Below are 25,977 nucleotides of genomic sequence, written 5' to 3' on the forward strand. Positions count from 1 at the left end.
CTTCCAATAACGTGATTTGATTTGGCATTAAGATTTTGACCTTTTGGAAGACTTCATTTAAACCTTAAACCCACTATATCCTATCGTTAATTGCGAAGCTTGCATATGCATTTTCAATAACGTAGAACAGATCCCTGCAAAGTTTTTGCATGTACCCAACAGAAAAGAATGACCTTCATTAACTAATATACAAATATCTAACTACAGATTAACAAATAATGGATAAAATTGAGTTTTTAATTGCAAATAAATGTTGTTCTTAATTATCACATATAATTGTTCGAAATCGGCTGGAGCTTTTAGAAACTTTTAAATTTTTTGCCAGATTTAAGTTACACGACCCCCTCATGCTTCCATATGCAGCTAACAGCTTGCGAAAATCTCAAAAAAATCAGGTTTTTCACGAGATCATTTATTTTCTCAAATATTGCGAAATTGTTTTCACGTCTCGAATATCTTTGTTCGGCTTGCTTATAACTTATACTGTTCGCATAATTATTCACTATTCTAAAGGACTTTTCAATCCACTTTTCTAGAAAAGATTAATTACGAATTTAGAGTTGACTTAATGAACCAAATTCATGTTCAACGTTACAAATTTTTCTCAAGAAAACAGTATGTTGGCTCTAAAAAAATTATAATTGAGTTCCTTTCCCTTCGATTAAAATGGCTTTATCAACACTACAAAAAACTTGGACATAGTTTAGCTTTGAAGCGAAAATAATATTGTTTTGACTAAACTAAATTAATAATTGAATTAATTCAGGTACAGCCATTATTAAAATAAATAGCAAAAATTTTTGTACCACGCATTTAGGCAACGCAGCTGAGCTAAACTTCTCTTCCTGAACCAGAACATCTATATTTTTGCCACCCCGTTGAGCTCAACTAGTTAATATTTGTTAGATTTCCTACAGCACGTCTTGGGCTGCCAGCGATTGATTTCTATCCGCGCAGAGATCGAGGACTGGTAGTGCAACCCATTTTACTGCTCTAAAAAATGTTGGGTTTAAAGCCCAGTGAGGCAATTTGATTGATTTTATTGCAACGTCATCATATTAATAATCATTTTTGATTCTCGTTTTTACCGGGATTTATCGATGTTTAAAGTTTTCTGAATAGTCACGATATTATTTTGTTTTTGTTCACATTTTCCGTATTTTTTGTTTCCGAATTTCTGTCTTTATTTGTCAAATATATGTTAAAATTGTAAACGGTAGTCTTACTGATTTTATCTTTAAAGATATTTTTTGTCAAAAATGGGACAAAATCTGCTTTCTTAGCCCAAAATCTTTAAATTCGCTAGATTTGGACGCCTTGGAACTGCGGTACTATACATTTTAAGCTTGTAAAGAAAGCTAATTATACTGCTGTTGTCTTTAAAAGTCTTCTGAAACTATAATTTTGCCAGTTTTCGGCAAGTTTAAACTCAATAATTATACAAAAAGCATGATTTATTTTTTGATAGACTACAAAATTGCGTTCAAAAATCGGTCTCTTGCGCAACTAATTGAAAATTAAGCCTTTTCTTAGCCGCGCTGAATTTTCAGGGCTCATCTTGATTTCAACATGGATATTACGATAAAAATGGTAGATGTTTATGGGGGCGGCCTTTTTTCTTAAAATTCTTCCGCATTTATAGTTTTCCATGTAAATTACTGAACAAGAAATTCAAATCAGGGCTCAATTATTGACGGACAGTATTTACTAAAATTGAATCTCAGAAACCATACATTATGATTTCAGAGTTAAGCTCATGGTTTTTATGGCTGTGACTAATTGTTTTCGTTAAATTTCGTGGACTTCTTATGTTTTGCTTTCATTTGTTAAATTTTTGTAGTTCAGTGACTTAGTGTCCCCAATCAAAGATTCAATTGATTTTTTCATGCGGTGTAAGTGAACCTAGACAATGTTTTCAGTTGTTAGCTAATCTCTTCCTTGACTTCCTTGAATTCATTTATTTTCAGAAAATATTGGTGAATTTTTGAACTTTCAACTATTTTATCTTTAGCGTGGCATTATTGTATTCCGTTTGTAGTTTGTGGATCTGTATCGTATGTTTTTCAAAGTTTTTCGATCGTTTATCATTTGGTAGTGAATTGTGCCAAACGGTGGATGAGCGGGGCGGAACGTTATGCGCGTACGCGCATTACCTAGCGTCCTTGTTATTTTTGAAACTTTATTGTACATGTTTTATTTTTCGTTGTGTCTGTTTCATGTCATATTTTTTTTCAAAATTTTATCAAAGCACTTTTTCACTCTTTTGTTTTTTTTGTAACATGAAGTACATTACTTCAACATTCTTTGGTGTTTAATTTTTACTCTAAGGCCATTAAAAAATGAAAAAAATAGTTTGTTTGTTCGTTGGCATTTCATTTGAACACTTTGCCTTTTTAGCTGTTGGCGAAGTGAACTAAATTATAGCTTTTGTTTTCCCATTAATAAATCTGTATATATATATTCACTGGAGGCCATCCGAAAATTTTCAGTGATTGGGAGGGAATGTAAATGGTAATCCATTAATTAGATTAAATTTTGTCAGCTTTTGATGTCATCTTGTCACCGCTTCTTTCAAACTGCGTCATTCACTTTAGCCATGGAAAAATTGGTCAACAATGGAAATTAATTTGCACACAGTCTTATATATATACACATACTCACGCAAACATACACACACACAAAAACACAAGTTTAAAAAAATTTGTTGGTACCTTTTTTGCAATAACAATAATTCGCAAATAAAACGGTGAGAAATTGTCTGCATTTAAAGTTCTTTACACAACTTCTCTTTTTAGCCTTTTTGTCACGTATCCAAATATGTCGCTAAGTAGACAATAGTCCAATTAAAAGAGACAATCTAAAAATAACTTTCATATCAACTATATAATTTAAATTCGATTGATGATAAGAGATAGAAGAAATCGTTAATGACTTTTACGCTCGCTGAAACTAACTTGGAAGAAGATATAACAAATTTTGAAAACCACTTGTGATCTCTTGCCATTATATTTCATATTTCATTATTCTTCAGTAATTACTTTGAACCATATGCGCTCATTTTTTTCCAATATTTGATAGTATTAAAAAGCGCAATCGTATTTAAAAGACAAATTGAGCACCGCCTTAATTTCAACGGAATAAAGCTAAAAATATGTACCCCATTCATAAGAGGAACATAAATTTTGATGATATGAGGATGAAATTATCTGAAATAAAGGTAGCCTCCTATTTTATCTGATGATACAGTTCTTCGCCCATTTTGTCCCTTTACTTTGAAAAAATTCACACGGATACAGTATTTCAAAAACCCTCTTCGATACGTGAATTGCTTCTAAGAACGGGCCGTGGGCTTTTCCTTATCAGACGAAGGATATATAGTACCTTACTCTGGGTTCTTGTTACGTTACAGGATGTGCTAATTTGGTGGAAAATTCTAATTACATTTCATTGCTACTTTTCATTGTCCTTAAAAAATTACTAGCCGTGAACGTTTTTTTTTACGACCAATGTAGAAATTTTGGGTCTTTCCCATCATAAACCTCCCCTATCTTGTTGGTCAGACAACCTGTACATCTCTCACCATTATATTAATCAAGCATAATGGGGGAGGGGGGGGGGGGGCTATAATTTCTTGGAGGAAGGGCTATGATGTGAAAAACCGAAATTGTAAAAAGTCAGTTTTGCTGAAAGTTGTCAATGTGAAGAGAAAAATTTGCATAATAATAAAAAGTTCGAATCACAATTTACTCCAAATTTCATTACATTTCATATTATATTCTCAAAATGTCATCTAATAATTCTACGTATGTTCTACCTGTCGAATTTGCAATTGATAACAATATTCTAAATATAACAACCACATTATGGCACTGTTGTTATATTCTTGCTTTGTTCACGGGATTTTTTGCAAATTTGTTTATTTTTATCAACATCTTTGTTGACAGGCAATTTAAAAATACAAATTACTTTTTCGTGTTAAACTTAGTTGTCGTAGATATAAGTGTTATATTAGGAATTTTGGTAGTTAAGGAAGTTACGATAGCTTTGCAATCTGCAAGTTTGTTTTTGAGATGTTTACCAACTGCTTGCAACTTTATTGTTAATTTTACTGCTTCAAATTACTTCCTTTTATTCTTGTGTTATGAAAAGTTCGTGATCATAAACTTGCCTTTCTTCAAAAGCTCGTTACTGAGGTTAATCCAATCTTTAATCAGTTCATTTTTTTTGCAAAATGTGCATAATAGAGGGTGTACAATTTTGCATACTAAACTGTTTACGGAAACTACGATATAGGAACTTCGCCATCTTGTCTACAAACTGAAAATATATAATTAGCAAAAAATAAGCATGTAAGGAAAAAGGCACCAAGTTGACAAATTAGTTCCTAGATTGAATTTAAAAGCATTAACTCTTGCATTTTGCAATTTGGCTTTTAGGGCATTTGCGTTATGAAAACAATGTTGTGCTAACGCCCCAAACACCAAACTCCCCCCCCCCCCCCTCAAAGAAAATGTTTTAGCGATTGGGCAATGGCACAAAAAGGATTTTGTGGAAAAGATGCCTTTTGAAAACATACCCGTATCGGCCTGAAAGGCTAGACACCTTTAAGGGGATTTTTTAGAACTCTATCGATCTTATTTCCCGATTTGATTTAAATTCAGTAACTATATCTTGAAGACAAATAAATGGTCATGCCTCAAAATGCAAAATAGCGGCGTGACAAATGATAAATTCATGTTTATTATCATAATGTACTATATGTTTTCGAGCAGAATTATATGAAATTATTTAAAAAAAACTACATGTGGCTCAAAAATATTTTATTAGTGAGTTTTCTACACGTTACTTTTTTAGATTTTTGAACTTTGTTTTGATTTCAGAGTTTTGTAAAAAAAAATTGAAGACCTCAGACCAGAATTTTGTAGATATTTATTTGTCTCAACGGCTAGCATTTAAAACAGGGTCTCTTTCTTTCTTTATTTTTGCCATAAATATGAATAAAAAAACCAAAATATTTCGTAATTTTAAAAAAGATAAACCGCTTGCTCTGAAATACTCCGTTTGTGATCGAAAAGAAAAGTTGTCAGTGACTTCAATCAGAATAACGTAACCTGTACATCTTATCAGTTTTAACTAATTTCCGATCATAAAATCTTTCAAACTTTTTCAGCATGCGAGTGAAAGCGATCTTCACGGTGAGCGTGTACACGATGACAGTGGTGGTGGCCGCACTCAAGTTCCAGACCATGGACCCAAGAGGGGACAAGTGGTGTCCTTTCCAGTACCCTATCATCTCAGAGTGGCTTTCAGACCTTGTGGACATGCTCTTATTCTTCTCAGCTCCTGTCCTCTTTCAGTTCATCCTATACTCCTACACGTTCTACAGTGCCAAGAAGGTTCAAATCATTCTTTCATGCATGTTTTATGGGTGAATGTTATGTAGGGTTCCAAGCAGACGCAACTACTGCGAAAATGAACAAGTACTGAATTATTACGAGCAGTAGGGTTATTTAATATATTGGTTAATTTTAGCATAGTCCAATAATTATATTAATTAACATTGACAGTTCAGTTCATTGGCGACATAGTGAATGGAAACTAGATACACAAGACGTTCATGATCTAGAAATCTCTTGAAAAACTTGAAACATCTTACCACGAAGTTGAAACATTTATTTGGTAAATCTTGATAAGATCTTATTACTCTAAATCAGAAATCGTTTATAAAAGCAAGAAAATCTTCGGAATGTTCGGTTATAGTTAGACCAAAACGACAAAATCTATATGCTTTTTTTTCTTCTTCGCCATCGTCGGTCTTTTCCGTTTTTAAACACAAGGAATCTTCGGAATGTTTGGTTTCAAACGTTTGGTTTTTTACGTAAGAAATCTTCGGTACGCTCGGTCTTTTATGTTCGGTACGTTCGGATTTAAAGACTTGATGATTTTGAGTATGTTTGGTTTCTTAGATTCGGCAATTCAATTTTCAACGTAAGATATTGTCTCCTAGAGGGTCATTTGAAACTCCTGCGATTGGGAAGTTATCATATTATTGGACTGCATCATAAAAAAATCTCAAATTCTTTATAGGAAAAACTGACGCTTTACGTTTATAAAAGGACATACCAGATTAGAGAAGCTGAACACACAAACTCTTAGCAACGCAACATTTTAACAATTTTTTAAGTTCGAAATCAAACATACCGACTCGAAGAAACCGCAAAAACCGACCAAACAGAAGGAGCATACTGTCAATTTCTAACTTTTGAAATCTAACATAATGAACAAACATACCAACGTTTATTTTCGCGGAAAATCGAACATACCATGCTTTTCTTGAGTCGTTTTTTTTCGGTCTTCTGGATTAGGTCAACAATAGCTAACAAAATTTCTTAATAGCTCTTGTAATGATCCAGGTAAGTCTTTATAGCATTTTCGGTTTCATTACTTTAGTGAGAGCCCTCTTGGTGGTGGTCTTGTATGAGTTGTGTACTGTATACGCACTCAGCTTGCATTTACTTAAAATATATGATTAGAGTGGGCAAATAGTAATGAATGAGGATAAATACAACGGTCATGCGTTAATTTTTCAACTCCAACTTTGATTTTGCGACACCACGTTTTTAAGCAATATAGATTCATGCTAACTTGCTAGGCAGCATGCTCTTTTATTATTTTACAAAACTCGCTACTTTAAAATACAAAATAAGTTTAAATTTTTTATAATCAAAACAATAGGCCCATGTTAGGGGGTCTATTCAGATGCAACTACTGTGAAAATGGACCAGCACTAGATTCGAACCAGCATCTCTTACTTGCAAGCCTAGTGTGCTACCCAATTACACCAACTGGTCTTAAGCTCTCGAACTTGGGCATCTCTTATAACCCGTTCTTACGTTCTTTCTTGTTCCTCAAGGCTTCATTTCTCTAGCCAAGTATACGTTGAACAAGTAGAGCTTCTTGTCAAGCTATGTCAAGCTTATCTTATGCACAATTTACATTAGGTTGTTCTCTTTCAACCTTCTAACAGCCCAAATGTTGGATCGTAAGTTAAAGCAGTCAAAAATCAAATTGCAAGATTTTAAAAGATACTCGTTTCAAAATCACCTTTTTATGTGTGAGTATCACCAAACAGGAAAACTGTCTGACCAATCATATTTTTCTAGTACTAGAAGAGATCCGGTGTCTCCTAATTTCGAGCCTAGTAATGATCTAAGCATTACAGCAACTGTTCCTAAGATACCGAAGATTGGCGTTGTTTTCTGTTACAAGCCTCATCTCTCTAACAATATAGAGATGAAGCGCTTAACACTTGTTTACGCTTAACAAGTAAAGCATTTTTTCAAGTTATGACAAGCTTATCTTGTGTACAAATTCCGTTTGGTTTGTTGTTCTCTATTAACATTATAACACAAGCTGACATAAATTGTACCAAGTAAAAACCCGGGCTCAAAACTGACCTCTGAGTGCACCCTTTTTAGCCATGATCTTATTTGACAAGTGCTCTAAATTTGGTTTTGGTGCGTCCAATAATCAGTTCAAAAATTTAGTCTGAACGCATTTATAGTACACGTATTTATAGATAAAATGGGCGCACTATAATGCCAGATCAGAGATTAAATCTGACGCTTAAAAATCTCATTAGTTCTTTGTTGCAATGGCTGGTATTCTAATCAAAGGTGGATCGGAACTTAGGAGAGGTCTGATCGACGACACAAAAACGCGTGCACAAAAATTTCCGTCCCACTAAATTCTGAAAAAAAACTTTCTTTCAATTATTTACCACATACATTCAATGGAATAATAAATATATCTCGACGCATTCACTGAAATTCTTTAAATAATTCACTGCTTTTACGTAAATTCTAGAAATAATTTACAGCATCACTTCTCATCAGAGAGCAATTTTTAGTAGTTTACAGCACGTATTCACTGAAATTATAAAAATATTCCACCGCATTCACTTCAATTCTGAATGTAACTCACCGAATTCATCAAAATTCTATGAAAGATTCACGGCATTCTTCAAAATTCTAAATCAATTCCCATCACTCACTTAGTTTCTAGAAATAATTCAGAGCATCATTTCTAAACAAAGAGTCATCTTTTAGTAAATTACCGAATGCATTCAAATAAATTATCAAAATATATCACCGCATTCACTGAAATTCTGAAAATAATTCACCGCATTCACTGAAGTTCTATAAATAATTCACGGCATTCACCAAAACTCTAAAATAATTCACAGCATTCACTTAAATTCTAGAAAAAATTTACAGCGTCAATTCTCAACAGAGTTTTTTTTCAATAATTTACCGCATGTATTCACTGAAATTATAAAAAAATATCACCGCATTCACTGAAATTGTGAAAGTAATTACCTTATTCACTTAGATTCTAGAAATAATTAACAGCATCAATTCTGAACAAAGAGTCATTTTTCAATAGTTACCCGCACGTATTCACTGAATTTATAAACATATTTCATCTCATTCACTGAAATTTTTAAAAATAATTCACCACATTCAGTTAAATTCTAGAAATAATTTACAACATATATTCTGAACAAAATGTCTTTTTTTTCAATAATTTTCCGCACGCATTCAATGAAATTATAAAAAAATATTTCACCGCATTCACCGAAGTTTCAAAAATAATTCACAGCACTATACGGCATCTTTCAGTTCTAATTCGCCAGGGACGGGAGTTTCTTCTCAATGCAATTTTCATGATTATAATCAAAAGTTAAACACTTACACCTCAATCCATATGAATGAAAGCTATCGTTTTTAAATTTATATTGAAAGGATAACTCACATTTCGTCAATTCATACTAGAATATTCAGTCCTGGTTCCTGAACTCAAATTTTTTTAGCTCACTGCTGGCTTGAATCGACCTCTTCAATCTACAAATGCAACAGGAGCCAACATAAACAATCAAAACAACAACAACATGAACCCTGTCAACAACATCAGTGGGGGGTGTGTTGGGATCGGAGGGGGTGGAAGCAACTGCCAGGCTGGTTAGTACCACTGTATCCGGACAGAACAAATACCCCCCCCCCCGCCGACAAAACTGTCCAATAAATGTGTAGGCTTTTATTTTTTGTCTATTTTCAGTAGATTTTATTACTAGGATTGTTCTTCGACTAGGAATATTTTGCCGTGTGGGGCAGTTTTGTCGGGGCTTTGTTTGTCTGGTACTGTTTTGTCTTCCTCACAAATTTTATTTGATTTGAGTAATATAAAAAATTTTGTGTTTTCAAACAGATCATATAGTTATATTGAGATTATCAGAAAACTCAGTGTCTTACAATTATCCATTGGTTCAATTGAATTTTTTTTTTGAAAAAAAACCATGAAGTTGTTAAAAAATGGTTATATATCAAGTTCAGAATCAGTTTATTGTCAAATTCTTATCCTAAAACGTCTACATATCCAACTAATATATTTTATTCCAGGCTATCAACTCACACTAGCTCAGCAGCCCAGCTCAAATCAATCGGGACAGCCATGTGGGCAGCAGGTGATGCGACCCAGGGCCAGACAGCAACCACAGCTGAAGATAGCAAAGACTTGTCTGGTCGCAACTTTCGTCAGATTCCTACTCTGGCTGCCATATGTTATCCATCTGGTCAGACTCTCCGTTCGACAGGCCTCTGGATATGCCCCGTTGGGGGATGTAAGTATCTTAATCGTCGTTCACAAACTTAAAAGAGATGTAATGACCGCCATTGACTTCAGAGTATTTCGCCATTTTGATTTTGAAATACGTAAGTCGCCATTTTAACTTGATTTATAATCACTCGGTTGTAAAGTCGGGTCTTTCCCATTATAGCCCCCCAGCGTAGTGGTCAGATAAACTATAGCCCCCCCCCCCATCATGATAGTATACCATAATGGGGGGCTATAATTTCATGGGGGGCTAAATTGGAAAGACCCGTAAAGTCATGATGTAAAACAGATGTGTTAGAACGATAATTGATGTAATTTGGAAACAAAAATGGAAACCAACAATTATTATAAGTGAAAAGGATCAAGGTTGGGCCAGCATTTTGAGACGAAATCTTGTTTTCCCATTTTAAGTAGAGACACATATAAACGGAAACCGCCGGGGTGATTCAGGACTTTTTGTCGTATCTGATAATGCTGTCTCGCAAGATGTCGGTTAGGTTATTTATGTTCTTATCAGATCTGATGAGAGAAAAATCCGATCCAACACAAAAAAAAATCATCTTATCAGATCTTGCACGTTAAAACCAACATCATCTTATCAGATGTTATTCAATACAAATTATGCCTTATGAGATCTCACTCTACAAAACTTCTGTCTTATCTGATCTTATATACGCTATGTTACCCAAAAGCTACGTACACCTAAATATTTTCTAAAAAACAAGAAAAACATCAAATAATATAACTTTTTGAGTTCAAATTTGTTCTCTAATAACGCGTCACTACACCTTTAGCTTTTTTAACGTCTAGTATATAGACGGTTTGTATAGTTTTCATACAGGTTTCTCACGACGTTTGCGTCAATTTCATTCCAAATTTCATACACTTTTTTTTCTAAATTTTACCAAAAAAACTGTCTTTCGTAATCGTTGCTTCAAAATTGCACATAAATTTTCAATAGGATTCAGATCTGGTCTGTATGCTGGCATCTGGAAATTGTATTGTGGCGAGAGAAAGCGTTATGAGCCATTCTTATGCGCTCCAGTGCGTTTTTGGAATCTTTCAAAACATCGGCAACTAACTTTCTCTCTGATTTTTTTTACAATTCTGGGAGTCTTCCGCTCGATTTTTGGGCCTCGAAACTCGTTTTTCAAGCAACGTTTGTATGCATACTGTGCACTGGATCTTGATTTCAAGTTGACTTGTTTTTGTTTTTTAAACCACGAAAATCTGACATCTCGTAGCGTAACAACTTGGCAAACGGTGAAAGAACAAGAAAGAATTAACAATCTTTTCTGTTTAAGCGGAGAAAGTGAGAATGAAATTTCTCTCAAATTTCTAAATTTCACACCTTTTTTCACGCCTTAGGGCAAATCATGCTTATGAAGCACTACTCATGCTTTAAAAGCAGAAATCATGCTGTATGTAGCTTTTCGGTACCATAGTGTAATTCCATAGTAATTCCACTTTATATGTTGTCTTTTCAGATGTCATCTTGGGGACTTTTTTATTGTGCAAGAAATGGTTCAGGGACTTTTCATTATTTCAGATTTAGGCTTTTTTGTTCTATTTTTTTTGCCTTCTCCATTTTTTCAATTTGAACTCCGCAGCATGAACGGTGTAAAATCAATAAATGATGAGCATCTGAGCGGAATACAGACGCGCTATAAGCTGATGCGATAATTCAGAGCGCTAAAAGTTTTTTCAGTTGAATAGCTATGCAACCGAACTTCCTGCTGAAGGGTTTAAAGAACAACCTCAAAAACTCTGGTTGTCTTTTTTTTCATTCAGTTTATAGTAACACTCTTACTATAATGTAATATAAAAACAAATATTTTCACCCCAAAATGTTATACATCCCTAATTTTGGGTAATAGTTCTAAAATTTGCGTCAAGAACCAACTAAATAAAGAAATTTATTCTTCCGACACACTTTAGTGGGGGGAGGAAATATATATTTAACTGGGCTTTTTAATTGTTCGGTCAATTTAATTTTGGCGGATCAATATATTCATCGTACAGGATTGCGTGTGGTATCAATAGAAAACTTGTCGAGCGTACATTTTCAAACTAAAAAGTTCTTTTTTTCTTTTCTGGAGTTATGAGGATCATTATATTTGCGAACACTAGCCCAACTTCCTTTGTTTTGTTCACATTTTTTTAAATTTTGGCTTAAATTTTGATCAATTTTTGATAAAATATGATGAAAAATGTTGGCAGTGGTATTGTTGGTTTTACATGTAAAAAAGAAGAGAGTAGTGAACTGTTTGTGCCCACTTTTTGTCAAAATTTTCAACTAGTGAAAAATTTGAAAATTGAGCACTTTTTTCCGATATATTGCTACTTGGCCTACTTTATCCAGTTTGAACGGTAGTGCAGATATAAAATCCGCTGACGCCATATTCCGTTACTCATATATAGGCTAGTAATGCCTCCTAATTTAATTGGTTTCTAAAAATTGAGGAAATAGCATTTTTGCGGTCTTTCTGTAAATTAAACCAAAATTTATGAAAAAAAATGCATAAGTTAATTTTTGTATATCAAGATTTTCAGTTGCCAAAAAAGTATTACAAAAAATGTAGTGGAATTGAGTTAATTAACAGCCCAGCAACGATAGCAAAGCAAATTTTGGTCTCCTTGTTGAGTTTTGCTACGATAACGGAATCGGATTGCATTTTTGGTCTAGCTTTTTTAAAACATTTTTATGGCTCCGACAAATTGTTTTCAGTAAATGTTTTCAGTAAATTTTCAACTTTCTAGTTAAATCAATAAACCCTGTAACGTTTGTTATAATTTTTATTCAAATGGAGAAGCAGCAAGAGCAAGGTCATTTGTGGTCTAGTTATGAAAGTTCATCATTCGAAATTTATTTGCATTTTGATTGGACGTTGTATGTTCTCTTGAAATACTGTTGCCTTTTTCTGATTTAATTAAGGACCAGTGGTTTCATATCAAACCTCAATTACCGCACGATCAAAAAGACAGGAAAAGAAGACCAGTAAACGTGCATGATAAATTCAGCGAAAAGCGTCTTGTTTCTTGCCTTCAACACCTTATGAATAAAAAACTCGCGAACTTTTTACTTCTATTTCAAGTGTGAATGTGTAGTCTTTTAATTTGAGTCTAACTAATGACATGAACCATTGGCTTCCTTAGCAGTAACTGTTAATTGTACCAAACTCATAATTGTTTGGTAGAGATGTTACGGTTGTTATGTCCAAGGGTTTAAAATTTTTTTTCAAAAAATTAATTGTTTTTTAGATTTGCCAATTTCAATTTTTTTTCAATCTTTAAGCGTAGTCTTATTAAAGAGAGAGGTCGCATTTTTCCAAGCTAATTATATTGTATTCTTAATTGTTATTGTATTAGTTCAATAACTGTTTTTAATACGTTGATACTAGGTTGTTTTCAAGGAGTATTCATAAGTTTACTTTTTTTTCAACTTTTTCAATTTTTTAATTTCTCGTTTGCTGTCTGTTTGCTTGAATGTGGGGAGAATGGATGCATACTTTCCATGTGTGGAAAAAAATGGGGTGATGAAAACTGATTTTTTAAACTGTTGATCTGCTGCATTGATAAACATATTCTTGGTAAGCAAGTTCATTGTTAATTCATTATTCCCCAAAAAAAATCCAGCAAACGTAAAATTTGCTAAGTATCTCTTAGATCCCGCTGAGCTGTGTAACATAGATGCAATAAATCACCGTTTCTTGTATAAGCCAGGTACTAAGAATAATCAGTGCTCTAAAAAATGAAGATTTTACTATCAATATTGATCTGTGATTTAAGTCACCGGATTGGTCTCAAAAATTTAGATATGTAATTGTTTTTCTAAGAAGTTTTGATCTTAGGGCCTGAATTTTGCCTTTTTTTTCTGTTTAAAATTGCTTAAGATGGCCTACCTATCAACCAATTCGTTTTCTTTCCTGATCTAAGGTCTTTTTCTGCATCATAAAAATTATCCACATTTATGACTTTTTTAACGTGTCACAATATAGAAAATGCATTGTTTGCTTAATCTCATAGGGCACTAAAATTATTTTCCAAGAAATACATCGAGGTCATGTTGATTAATTAAATCGGTAAGTTAAATTTGATTAAATTGTCTCTTCGTAATTAAATTCTCTACTCTAGTACAACTGAAAGATCTGCTTCTGTTTTTAGACTCCTCATGCAATACAAATAGTATGCACATTATTTTTGGGCACACATTTTTTGCCATGCATACTTGCTAGCATGACTTTTCTATATCTATGAGCTCAAAAGTTTTTTCAGTTCTAGAATATTACATGCACAAGAATGATAAGAAGGTTAATGTGTCTGTTGAAATCATCTTCTGTATATTATCAGACAAAAACTGAAGGTAATCTCTTCTGATAATTAAGAGAGCCGTAAAATTTATTAGTTATTACGGCCATCTTTTATTACAGCGAGTCTATAAACATAAGTCTACTGTTTGTCACTGATAAGTATAACAAAAACGCTTCTTATATGTGAAGCAAAAATGTGCCAACATTTGTTTAGATTGTTAATTAATCACGCCTCTGTGAGTAAAAATACCTGTGCTAAAATTAAGTAATGCATATGATGATCATATTTGTTACAGCAAAAATTTTATACGTTTAATCTACGAAACAGAAAAGTTAATTTGATCAGAGTTATTGTCTGGGGGAGAGATGGGAGGATTGACGGGTTTAAGGCAATCTGAAAATTGCAATTAATAAAGAGCAAATGTGTTTAAAACTTTGCCTTTCAAATCATTCCGGGCAGATCAAATTATTCCGACGGCTCAGGAAATAGAGTGGGCAAAACTATTTCCAATACGAGAGTCTACCGGTACCCAAAAAAATCTTCCAAAAAAGGCGCTGGCGCTTTCATGTACCGCCTCAATGCGGAGAGCGATTAATTTTTGGGAAAGTGGTTTCCGAAAAAATAAGAGCCTTAAAATGAAAAATAGGATCAAGTGAATGTAAAACGTAGTTACTTTCGGCTGCAAGGGCCAGTTTTAAGCGATTTATAAAATGAAGGATTAGTCTGCCGCATATTTCTTTGCGGAACGGGCTTCCAGCGTAAAAGTGAAAACCACTAATTGAAACTTCCATATGAGGCACAGCCTTTTCGACCGCGAAATGCGAAAACATATTTCACAAGCACAATGTATTAACATTGGAAAAGTAAAAGCTGGTTAAAAACGAGTAAATTAACTCTCCAAACTTGGTACACGTAGACGCTCGTAATGTCTTAGTTTAAATAGTTTAAATAACCTAAACCATTAAGAGATCTTTAACAGCTATTACGAAACCTAAGAGGTCTAGAACAATGTGAAAGCCTATTTCAGTAACTGTTACAGAAACGAAAAAATATTGTATGAAATCATTGCCGTGTACGGTTTCAAACGAATCGAAATATTCAAGAGCTTCGGAATATTTGGTTTCCTCTTTGTCTTCTTCGATTTAGTACATTCAAAATTTTCCGTATGTGCTCTTTTAAAAAGTAAGAAAGCTTCTGTATTTTGAAAACATATGCTTGTTTGGAATTGGTATGCTTTCTTTGAAATGTAAAAAAATGACTACGAGGAACTGAACATGCCGAATCTTGGAAACCAAATATAAGAAAAAGCACATACCAACGGTTATCTTACTTTTAAAACCTAATATACTGAATCGAAGAACATGCTGACAACCATCTTACGTTTAATACCAAACATACCAAAGCTAAGTACAACCGAACATACCGACCAAGATTTTACGTTTACAATCAAACATACCGAATCTAAGAAACCGAACATAACGATGATGTCTTGCGTATAACACTGAACAAAGCGATGATTGTATGCAGTTAAAAACCGATCATGAAAAACCAGAACGAACCAAAATGCACCATGAAACACTCTATGGTATTCTTGTCTTTGAAATAATGTAAAAATTGCGGCGAATCCATGAGAGGAAGAAAAAAAGTTTCGATTCTCTTTTTGCGAGTTGCCAACAATAATATCCGCAACTTTTTAGACTAGGATTTTTTTACAAAAAATTATGACTCACAGCATGGAGATCCGAATCTTGAGCTGGTAAAACTAGTACTGAATTAAAAACTTTGCCTACTGGGCTAACTGGAATCTAGAAAAAATTCGCTGCATGTCTATCTAAAATTGGTTTAAGCATTAAATTAAAAGATAAATTGCAATACAAAACGAATTTTACAAGTTTTGATGATTAATTGATTCAGTTCATGTTCAGTTCAAACAACTTCTCAAACTCAAAAAGGTGTGAGTTTAATATGTTACATTTACCATATTTTAGCACAATTTGAAAAAAAAATTAATGTGCTTGGTTTGTTGCAGCGTTCTCGTGGAGAGATGATAGTGGACATGTTCCTTCCTGATCTGACAATCATCGCCTCCTGCACTAACCCTATCGTCTTCATCACAATGTCTCCACCTCTCAAACGACGACTCAAAAACCTATTCATTGGTAAGACTATCAATGAATAAACACTTCATATGCAATATGGTACCAAAAGCTACGCACAACTGAAGAGTTCTTAATTTTTTTTTGCCAAACATTTTGGTCACCTCTAATTTTCTCTCATATATTAATGATTTCTCGAAAAGAGTAAAAAATAACTGTGATGTGGTCCCACTTGTGGACGTTTTTGTCTTTGATATGACAGTACGGCTTTTTTTTTACAAGTTGAAACTAACAAACGACTGATAGTTTGGACAAAAAGAACATCATGAGTCCTGTTCAAAACATCCTATATCCAGGAACTCAACTTGATTTCAAGTTGACTTTGAAGCTCATTTGGACATTTTCCAGAGGAGTTGGTTATAGCGTTTTGTTCCTTAAACCCTCTAAGATTCCACATATCACTAGGATAGAATTTAACTGTATTCTATTGAATCGTTGTCTCTCAGTCTGTTAATCTTTCAGTCAGTAGAATTTTTGTACTGCATTCCTTCATTATCCTTTGTAAACTAAAAATCCTCAGCGTATAAATTGACAAAAATCGAGGTCCAAAAATGTTTGCTGGATGCGCAGAAAACTTGATTGATGCCACGATGATTCGATCAAACTGATATTTTGCTAGCTGTTTTAATCATAATAATGTTACACTTAACTAGACTCCATACGAACGTGATGCACTTCGGATCATCAAAAAAAATTTTGGAAAGTGCAGGCAACTTGCTAATTGAATGGATCAAAAGCACGAAACAGGTTAATATACAGAAATTAAAACAGAAAAATGACGACATACGATGTTATATAAGGTCAATGGGTTCCAAAAGATATAATCATGAATTAACAAAGTTTTTGAGAACGCAAATTGGAATTGTTCCCTTGAATGGAAACTTGTTTTTGATGTATCTATTTTTAACAACGGACGGCCAAGCATGAAACAATAATTATCCTTAAATATCTTACAATTTATATTTATCTACTATTTCAACTAGTTAAATCAATGATCATTAGTTTCAACTATTTAGATTAACAAGTAAAAGTTTAAGCTTTGATTTTATTTGTGAAATTTCCGTTTGAGTTGAAAAAAATAGAAAATTTAGAAATAAGGTTCCGATTAGGTTCAACGATGTTTTTGACTTAATTGTCATCCAAGTAAATAGCTAAAAGTAAATGGCTAAAAGTAAATAGCTATTAGCTAAGAAATATTTAAAAGACAATATATCAAAAATGAATGATGAATTGTGGATATTTATTAGTTTATATTACCAAATATGTATTAGAAGGCTTTAGAAAGTCTCTTAGTAGCTCCCTAAATAAAAAATTTCTAGCTTCACTCAAAAAATTCAGACCCAAATTTTGGACACAATTTTTAATCATGGGACTCTAATTGAACATAAAGAGTACCTCATTTGCAAAGATCCACGATGAGGCCGAAATTGGCCTTGCCAGAACTGCGCTGCTGTTAAAAAGGGAATTGTTCTAATAAATTGCGTAATAGTATTTTTGACGAAAAAGATGGCAAAGAAAATAATGCAAAGAAATAAAGAAATATAATGTAACAAAATAAAGAAAAGGTAATATAACAGAAATAAATCATGCTTTTTTAAGAACAATTATCAATTTAAATTAGCATAGGGCCGCTAAAATGTTAGATCCAGAACACTTTCTTAGGAACCGGAGATAAAAATAGGGCATATGTGAGTAAACAAAGATTGTGTTTGCATTTTTTTTGTCTGCACTAACGGTCAAACTGGACAAAGTGGACCAAATCTGAATATAAGATGCCAATTTTTATTTTTGAAAAATGAAAAATTCTGATTTTTGAAAAAATTCAGAATATATGCAAAAAATTAGCCAGAACACTTGGCTCAATACGATCAGAAATTCACTTTCATCTTTCAACGCAAAACCAATGAGACTATCATTAACACTTTTATCATATTTTTAGCAAAAACTTATCAAAATTTATTCCAACATTCCAAAAAAATGGAACAAAACCTCCGTAACTCCTCGGAAAATGCGAAATCGAAAAAAAATGTCTTCAATTTAAAATTCTACGCTAAAAAGGTTTTCTATTGATACCACTCAAAAGCCAGTACGATAAATATATCGATAAGCAAAAATTGTCTGAACCAAAAAAAACATTTGAGCGTATTGTTTCTCCCCCACTAAAACGGGTCGGAATAATTATAATTTGTAAGAGGCTGCATATGATCTCTAAAAATCTCTTAGAGCATCATATTTTTGTGAAAAAATAAAATGTTCCTCATAGCACAAAATAATGGCTTTGAATTAACTGATTTTTAGTGAGCGACCTCTGAAATAAAATTGGCATACAGATCCTCTTAATTTTCCTTGATTTTTGTCACAACAATTAAGCTTTAATAGTAGTTGAAATTAATAGCAGCAGTTGTTTCAAAGGGCTTCACTGGCGTTGATTATGTTTCAGGCTTGTCGATTTTATTTTGCTGTTCCTTCCAAATTTAAACCTCTACCTTTATAGGGGTGAAGAAATACTGCTGTTGTTGCTGTCCATTTCTGGTGCCATGTTGTCGCCATAATGGAAGACACGATTCTGTCAATGCAACTGTAGGAGTCCCTACGGCCACTGGGACGCAAGGTCCCCTCTCCAGCACCCTACCCCCCACCAACAACAACAATCACTGCCCCTATCTCCCCACCCTCACCGGGGGGCTGGACCCACTAAAGCCAAGTACGGTCGAACATGAAAGTAACAACCACGTCATCAGCAAGAATAACAACCACGACAATGGTAATTTACACCGGATTAGGATGATGACCTTAATGTGACCAATCTTCATTATGATTTATTGATATATTGGTTCTAATCTCTCCCCCCCCCCCCCCCCCCCCCGTGAAGTAACGGTACAACACGTTACAGTTACATATAGCGCGTTACTATGTTATAAAAAATAACATATGCGCGGGGGCGCGGGGGGGGGGGGGGGTGGGGTCGAAACAGAAAATAGATCCCATTTAATTCCCCATTAACAAAAAACTGCGATAATATGCATTGTGAACTAACCAATACGTTTTTTTTTTCATCTGATAATGACATTTACATGCAACAAAAAGGTGGGAATCATAACTTACGTCATTTTTTTTACATTTTATGTTTAAAAACAGAAAGTGGATAATAAGTTAGCTCACATTTTCCTATCAAAACTTTTGGGTTTTTGTACTCTTGAAAATTGATCTCTGCAAATCACGTTAGTTTGATTATATGTGAGATGATTATTCAAAAATTTGCAGAAGTTATTTTTTCCTTTGTTTTGTATCCCGTCCATTCTAAGTTTATTACATAGACGGTGTCATTAATTTTTTATCCAAAAAAGTGAAATTCAAACTTGAATTTTTCGAATGCCTTAGGAAATTGCCGTAGTAATTAATAAAACCTTTGCATGTAAATGCTCATCATTTTGTGTCTCAACTTTTCGATTTTGCTAAATATTCAAGTTCCTATCTTTTGAAATAATGATGACAATATCCATGTTAAAATACTCCTAGAGAAAATTTTCTGTTTACTAAGAAAACAGTGGTTGTGTCTTGGAGTGTGAAGCTGCACCCAACGCTACAGTCCGTTGCTGTGTATAAAATGAAACTAGTAAAAGGCGAAAAAAAATACTCGGATTAGTAAGTGAGTTCCGTTTTATAACTAGTTTTGTTGGATGAGAGAGAGAAAGAGCGCGTTTAAAGCTGTATCTGCCGAATTTTTTTTTTAAACCTAAGATATTTTGCCGTATAAGGTAATTAGAAGGATGTTTGTAAGTTTTATCAAAAGAAAATCGAAGCTATAGTTTCCAATTAAGGCGATGAAGAGGTAATAAATCTGATTTGCTTGAAAGTGCCATTTTGTTGATAGCAACGGTACCACATTGACCTCTCCTAAAATTGCGGGTCATTTATTTTGTGAGCAACTCTTTGACGAGGCATTAAATACGAACCAAAAAACACCATTTTTTCTGAATTTGTTTTTGTTTTTTCAACAAAACACTGCTATTTTGACACAATTTAAAACAATTCTTTAAGACAAAACTTTGTATGGAAGTTGCATATGTTGAATAGCAAAATACGCATATGGTGGCTAGTATTTTCAGACTATAATAATATAAGAAGAAATCAGAATAATCATTAATTTTTTGTCCAAAGGTTTAAGTTTGCGGCTGAGTTCTTTTGGACGTTATTTGTATTTTTGTCGTTTTCTTTTGACTTTTGCCCGTACGTTCCCAGGTAACTGATATTTGATCTTTCTGTGACAGTATTTGAACTGCTGTAGCTAAATCTTGTTAAGCTATCATCCTTTTTCAATCTTGTTTACAAAAGTTGTTTGAATGACTAATCTAGAAACAAAACTTTGTGGAAATACATTAAGTTCTTCAACCACCTGCAGTCATCTTGAAAGTTTGTTTATAATAACTTGACGTTTTCCAAGATAGAGTGTGAACAAAACATATCACAACAAATCGAGTTATCTAATTCATTTCCGTATTAGCATTATGGCAAGAGATGATTTCATTTTTTTTATAACCGTAGTAAATATTACCGCATAAAGTAATTAGAATCAGGTTTGTAAGGGTTTAAAAAGAAAATCCGATTTATATTTTTGGATTAGGGCCACCAAGAGGTAATTAAATCTGATTTACCCAAATGTTCCACTTTATTCATAAAAACAGTACCACAATGACCACTACTAATAATGCTGGCTATCTAGTTTTCAATAAAATCTTTGACGAGTCATTGAGCAAATATAGCAGTTTCTTTTCGTTTTTTTGTTTTTTCTAAAAAGTATCGCTGTTTTAACTCAATTTAAACTCATTCATTAAGTCAAACTCGGTTTTTAAATTGCAATTGCAGAATAGCCATCTGATTGCTAGTATTTATATACCTCATCAATTTGAAAAAATAGGAAGACAGTTCGTTTAATTGATTTTTTTGACCGACGGGTTGAGCTTGAGGCTTAGTTCTTATGGGCGTTATTTTGTATTTGCGTTCCTTGCTTTTGATTTTTACGCGTACAGTCCCAAGTAAACTATACCTGATCTTTTTGTGACAATCTTTGGAACGCTGTAGCAAAATCTTGTTGAGCTATAATCTTTTTTCCATCTTGTTTACAATGTTACATGTCTCCGTGATTAATCTAGACAAAAAACTTTTGAAATAAACTGAATTCTTCAACCACCTGCATCGACCTACAAAGTTCTTTAATAATAGCCGGACGCTTTCCAAGCTATAGTCCAATCAAAATTTATTCCGTGAAAAAATGTTGGAAGATTGAGAGAGAACAGACTAATGTGAATTGTGCATAAGATAAGCTTGACAAGAAGCTCTACTTGTTCAACGTATACTTGGCTGGAGAAATGAAGCAGCCTTGAGGAACAAGAAAAAACATCAGAATGGGTTCTAAGAGATGCCCATGTTCGAGAGCTTAAGACCAGTGGGTGTATTGGTTAGCCAAATAGGCCTGCAAATAAGAGATGCTGGTTCGAATGCAGTTGTGTTCCATTTTTAAACTAGTTGTGCCTGCTTAGATCCCTTTACATAAAATCAAGAATTATTGTCCGTTTGATTATGAGGAATATGACAGGAGGCGTTTAACAACGAGGGATAATTTTAGCACTGGAACCTGTAGAAGCCAGTCCACTGCAGTCAAATTTGACAGTAGACAAAGGCGATAAGGACGGGGCAGACTTTCACTCACTCGCACATGGGTCTCAAAACCCTCAACCTCATCTATGCGCCCCGCCCTATGACAGCAACCGATCTCGGAGCATCACGTCTGAACACGGGGTGGAAATGCACTCCGTCAAGGAGGAACAGCGCACAACTGATGAACAGGAGGTGGACGAGGTCCCACCTCCACCTCCACCTCCTCCGCCCTCATCAAGTGGATTAACATTAACAAATGAAAATGTTCGCGAAACTAAAGATGATATGCGCGTTTCTGATGTTTAACTGTTTTTTTACTATAAAACTTGAAAAACTATGGATTTTGTAACCCGAAATTTATATCGTCCATATACCCCCCCCGCCGCCCCGCCGACTTATCAAATGTGATTTGGATTTGAATCTAATACACCCCATTGCCCGCATGGTTACATTAGTTTACTCGATAGCTGGTAACCAATTATCTTTTGCGATAATTCAGTTAAGTTAAGTGGAGTCGGATGGCCGAATTTTTTGTAAGAGTTGCAATTTTCAGCAGTGAAACTTTTTCACCGCATTCCATTCACTTTAGTGCATACATTTTCTAGCAATTTTTATTGCTTCTTGCTGAAACCTCGGCCTAGGAGGGGGGGGGTATTTTGATTGTGCAATGGAGGTTTAATAATAGTATCAGTATCCGTTCCGTTTGTGAACCACCTACCCCTCCCCTCTTTTCGCAGTTTCTTTTCGTTTTTTTGTTTTTTCTAAAAAATATTGCTGTTTTAACTCAATTTAAACTCATTCATTAAGTCAAACTCGGTTTTTAAATTGCAATTGCAGAATAGCCATCTGATTGCTAGTATTTATATACCTCATCAATTTGAAAAAATAGGAAGACAGTTCGTTTAGTTGAATTTTTTGACTGACGGGTTGAGCTTGAGGCTCAGTTCTTATGGGCGTTATTTGTATTTGCGTTCCTTGCTTTTGATTTTTACGCGTACAGTCCCAAGTAAACTATACCTGATCTTTTTGTGACAATCTTTGGAACGCTGTAGCAAAATCTTGTTGAGCTATAATCTTTTTTCCATCTTGTTTACAATGTTGCATGTCTCCGTGATTAATCTAGACAAAAAACTTTTGAAATAAATTGAATTCTTCAACCACCTGCATCGACCTTCAAAGTTCTTTAATAATAGCCGGACGCTTTCCAAGCTATAGTCCAATCAAATTTTATTGCGTGAAATAATGTTGGAAGATTGAGAGAGAACAGACTAATGTGAATTGTGCATAAGATAAGCTTGACGAGAAGCTCTACTTGTTCAACGTATACTTGGCTGGAGAAATGAAGCAGCCTTGAGAAACAAGAAAAAACATCAGAATGGGTTCTAAGAGATGCCCATGTTCGAGAGCTTAAGACCAGTGGGTGTATTGGTTAGCCAACTAGGCCTGCAAGTAAGAGATGCTGGTTCGAATACAGTGGTGTTCCATTTTTAAACTAGTTGTGCCTGCTTAGATCACTTTACATAAAATCAAGAATTATTGTCCGTTCGATTATGAGGAATATGATACGAGGCGATTAAACATCGATGGATACTTTTTAGCACTAGAATCTGTAGAAGCCGGTCCACTGCACTCAAATTTGACAGTAGACAAAGGTGATAAGGACGGAGCAGACTTTCACTCACCCGCAGATGGGTCTCAAAACCCTCAACCTCATCTATGCGCCCCGCCCTATGACAGCAACCGATCTCGGAGCATCACATCTGAACACGGGGTGGAAATGCACTCCGTCAAGGAGGAACAACGCACAACTGATGAACAGGAGGTGGATGAGGTCCCACCTCCACCTCCACCTCCTCCGCCCTCATCAAGTGGATTAACATTAACAAATGAAAGTGTTCGCGAAACTAAAGATGATATGCGCGTTTCTGATGTTTAACTGTTTTTTTACTATAAAACTTGAAAAACTATGGATTTTGTAACCCGAAATTTATATCTTCCATATACCCCCCCCCCCCGCCGCCCCGCCGACTTATCAAATGTGAATTGAATCTAATACACCCCATTGCCCGCATGGTTACATTAGTTTACTCGATAGCTGGTAACCAATTATCTTTTGCGATAATTCAGTTAAGTTAAGTGGAGTCGGATGGCCGAATTTTTTGTAAGAGTTGCAATTTTCAGCAGTGAAACTTTTTCACCGCATTCCATTCACTTTAGTGCATACATTTTCTAGCAATTTTTATTGCTTCTTGCTGAAACCTCGGCCTAGGAGGGGGGGGGGGGTATTTTGATTGTGCAATGGAGGTTTAATAATAGTATCAGTATCCGTTCCGTTTGTGAACCACCCAACCCCCCCCCCCCCCCCCCACCCAGTACGTTATGCACCCCCAGTAACAGAGCACGTGGTGCCATTACATACGAAATCATTATATGAAAATATGGCACATGCGCTTGGAGGGTGCAAATAGTATGCACCCACTAAGATGGGGGGAGGCAAAAACAGAAAATATCCGTATTTTATTGCGTAGATCAGAGTACTGTTATATACACTTTTATTGCAAAAATGGCTCCTAAGTGCAAAACAGCTTTATCATTGCAATTCAACTATGAACTCAGTTTGAAATATATCATTTAAAAATAAGCAGAAGAAGGAATATTACTAAATTTATAGTTAGTTGCGAAGTCATCTTGCACCAAAGTCTGATTAAAAAGAAAAATTTTGCCGCCATTTATCTTTCGCTTTCTTGATTGTGGCTTTTAGTTGATGTTTGTTACTGATGTTTAATGTTGGTTTTTGTATGAAATGTATTATTTATATATTTCAACCTTTCCAAAAAAATGAACAAAAAGAAAAATTGTGCTTTAATTTTGTAGTTCTCTCGTTGTCAATCGTAATTTTGTCAATTATTTTTATGTTTAATGCTAAGCTTTATAATTAGTAATGTCGCCACTTATATTGAAATTGTTATTGTTTCCCCGATGGGTAAAAACCATTCAGCTCAATATGAGGGCGTATTTCATGGGACTGAAAATGCTAACGACACAACTTCAGCAGAAGCTGCAAAATTATTATTTCAATTAGCAAATTTAACTTTTAATTAGCATTTTTAAGCCCTCTAAGGCAATCTTTTGAAATCCGTATTTTTCATGTTTCGCTAAATTTGATCAAATGTTTCCACGCTTTTGTACTTCTGTGTTCGCAGCTAATTTTGGATAAATTTTGCTGAAATATTTTTATAATGGAAAAATGACTGCAGAGCATAAATGCGATATATCAAAATACAATATCAAATACTTGTATTAAATGTTAAATGTTTACTGAATTAATGTTAAATGTTTTTTTCTTTTCACCTGAAGTGATGGTTATTATTCAAGTTATTTTAGAAACCAATTAACCAAAACCTTACAAGAGAGAGGCTTGTAGTTTTGACTAATCTGTTCGTAGCTTAAGAAAATGGGCGTTAAAAATAGGACAATTAAAGAAAATCTAAGAACATTTTTAGAAGGTTTTACTTTGTTTCATTCCGATTCATTTAATCTCGCTTTTCTTAACAACAGATCATTCCGTCCACGTATTTTTGCACCCCCACAAAAAGAAGTCGGCAGTACAACTATGCTTTCTCATAATTAGCCTTAAAATTTAATCCTATGCTCGATCATGATAGTTTCATATCAAATCTCACGGACCGCTCAGGCATGAACAAGGACTGTGAGATATGGCCAAATGATTACTACAGTACCAATATTTATCGTAAAATTATGTAAATAAATAAAAAATTTTGGCTCAATGACAGGGTGAAGAATTCGAAAAGAATTAATAAATTCTAACAAAAAGGCAACATTTTTAAAAGGATTTGAAAAGTTATCCATAGGCTTTAAAAAGCCAGTCTGATTATGTCTTCAAACATCTTTGAATCTGTGATATGAATTGAGATATTGTTCTCATTTGAAAGAAAAAATTAATATTATATTAGAAAAGGCGAAAGAAGTATCATCAAGGTTATAATGATATTATAATTGACAAAACAAACTGAAGAGGATACTAACAGTCAATTTACCTAAATAAGGGGCAATAAACTTCGGGAAAACCTGTTATATGAATAATTTACAAGGTTAGGATTAATACTGCTCCAAATAACTATACTGCTGGTCCGTACATTAGGTACTTAAACGACGGGGT

At 34.2% G+C, this 25,977-nt stretch overlaps 1 protein-coding gene across 3 annotated transcripts in view; it reads left to right on the forward strand.

Annotated features, from left to right (window-relative positions):
* LOC142345704 (uncharacterized) overlaps nucleotides 1–23,817 on the forward strand; it is a 109,902-nt gene extending 86,085 nt beyond the window's left edge. The window contains exons 1-8 of one of the 3 annotated variants that reach the window (XM_075397965.1): nucleotides 3,052–3,217; nucleotides 3,679–4,193; nucleotides 5,171–5,396; nucleotides 8,873–9,020; nucleotides 9,459–9,679; nucleotides 16,013–16,142; nucleotides 18,634–18,903; nucleotides 23,396–23,817. In XM_075397965.1, coding sequence (XP_075254080.1) covers nucleotides 3,784–4,193; nucleotides 5,171–5,396; nucleotides 8,873–9,020; nucleotides 9,459–9,679; nucleotides 16,013–16,142; nucleotides 18,634–18,903; nucleotides 23,396–23,733 — 1,743 coding nt within the window. In that variant the 5' untranslated portion in view covers nucleotides 3,052–3,217; nucleotides 3,679–3,783 and the 3' untranslated portion in view covers nucleotides 23,734–23,817. Of the gene's footprint in view, nucleotides 1–3,051; nucleotides 3,218–3,406; nucleotides 3,424–3,678; nucleotides 4,194–5,170; nucleotides 5,397–8,872; nucleotides 9,021–9,458; nucleotides 9,680–16,012; nucleotides 16,143–18,633; nucleotides 18,904–23,395 lie in introns of those variants that run through there. The other 2 variants (XM_075397975.1, XM_075397955.1) reach the window with 2 other exon arrangements.
* Nucleotides 23,818–25,977: the final 2,160 nt, after the last annotated feature.

The sequence above is a fragment of the Convolutriloba macropyga genome, chromosome 1 (assembly GCF_964194025.1).
Source record: "Convolutriloba macropyga chromosome 1, txConMacr16.3, whole genome shotgun sequence".
In the NCBI taxonomy this organism is placed as follows: domain Eukaryota; kingdom Metazoa; phylum Xenacoelomorpha; order Acoela; family Convolutidae; genus Convolutriloba; species Convolutriloba macropyga.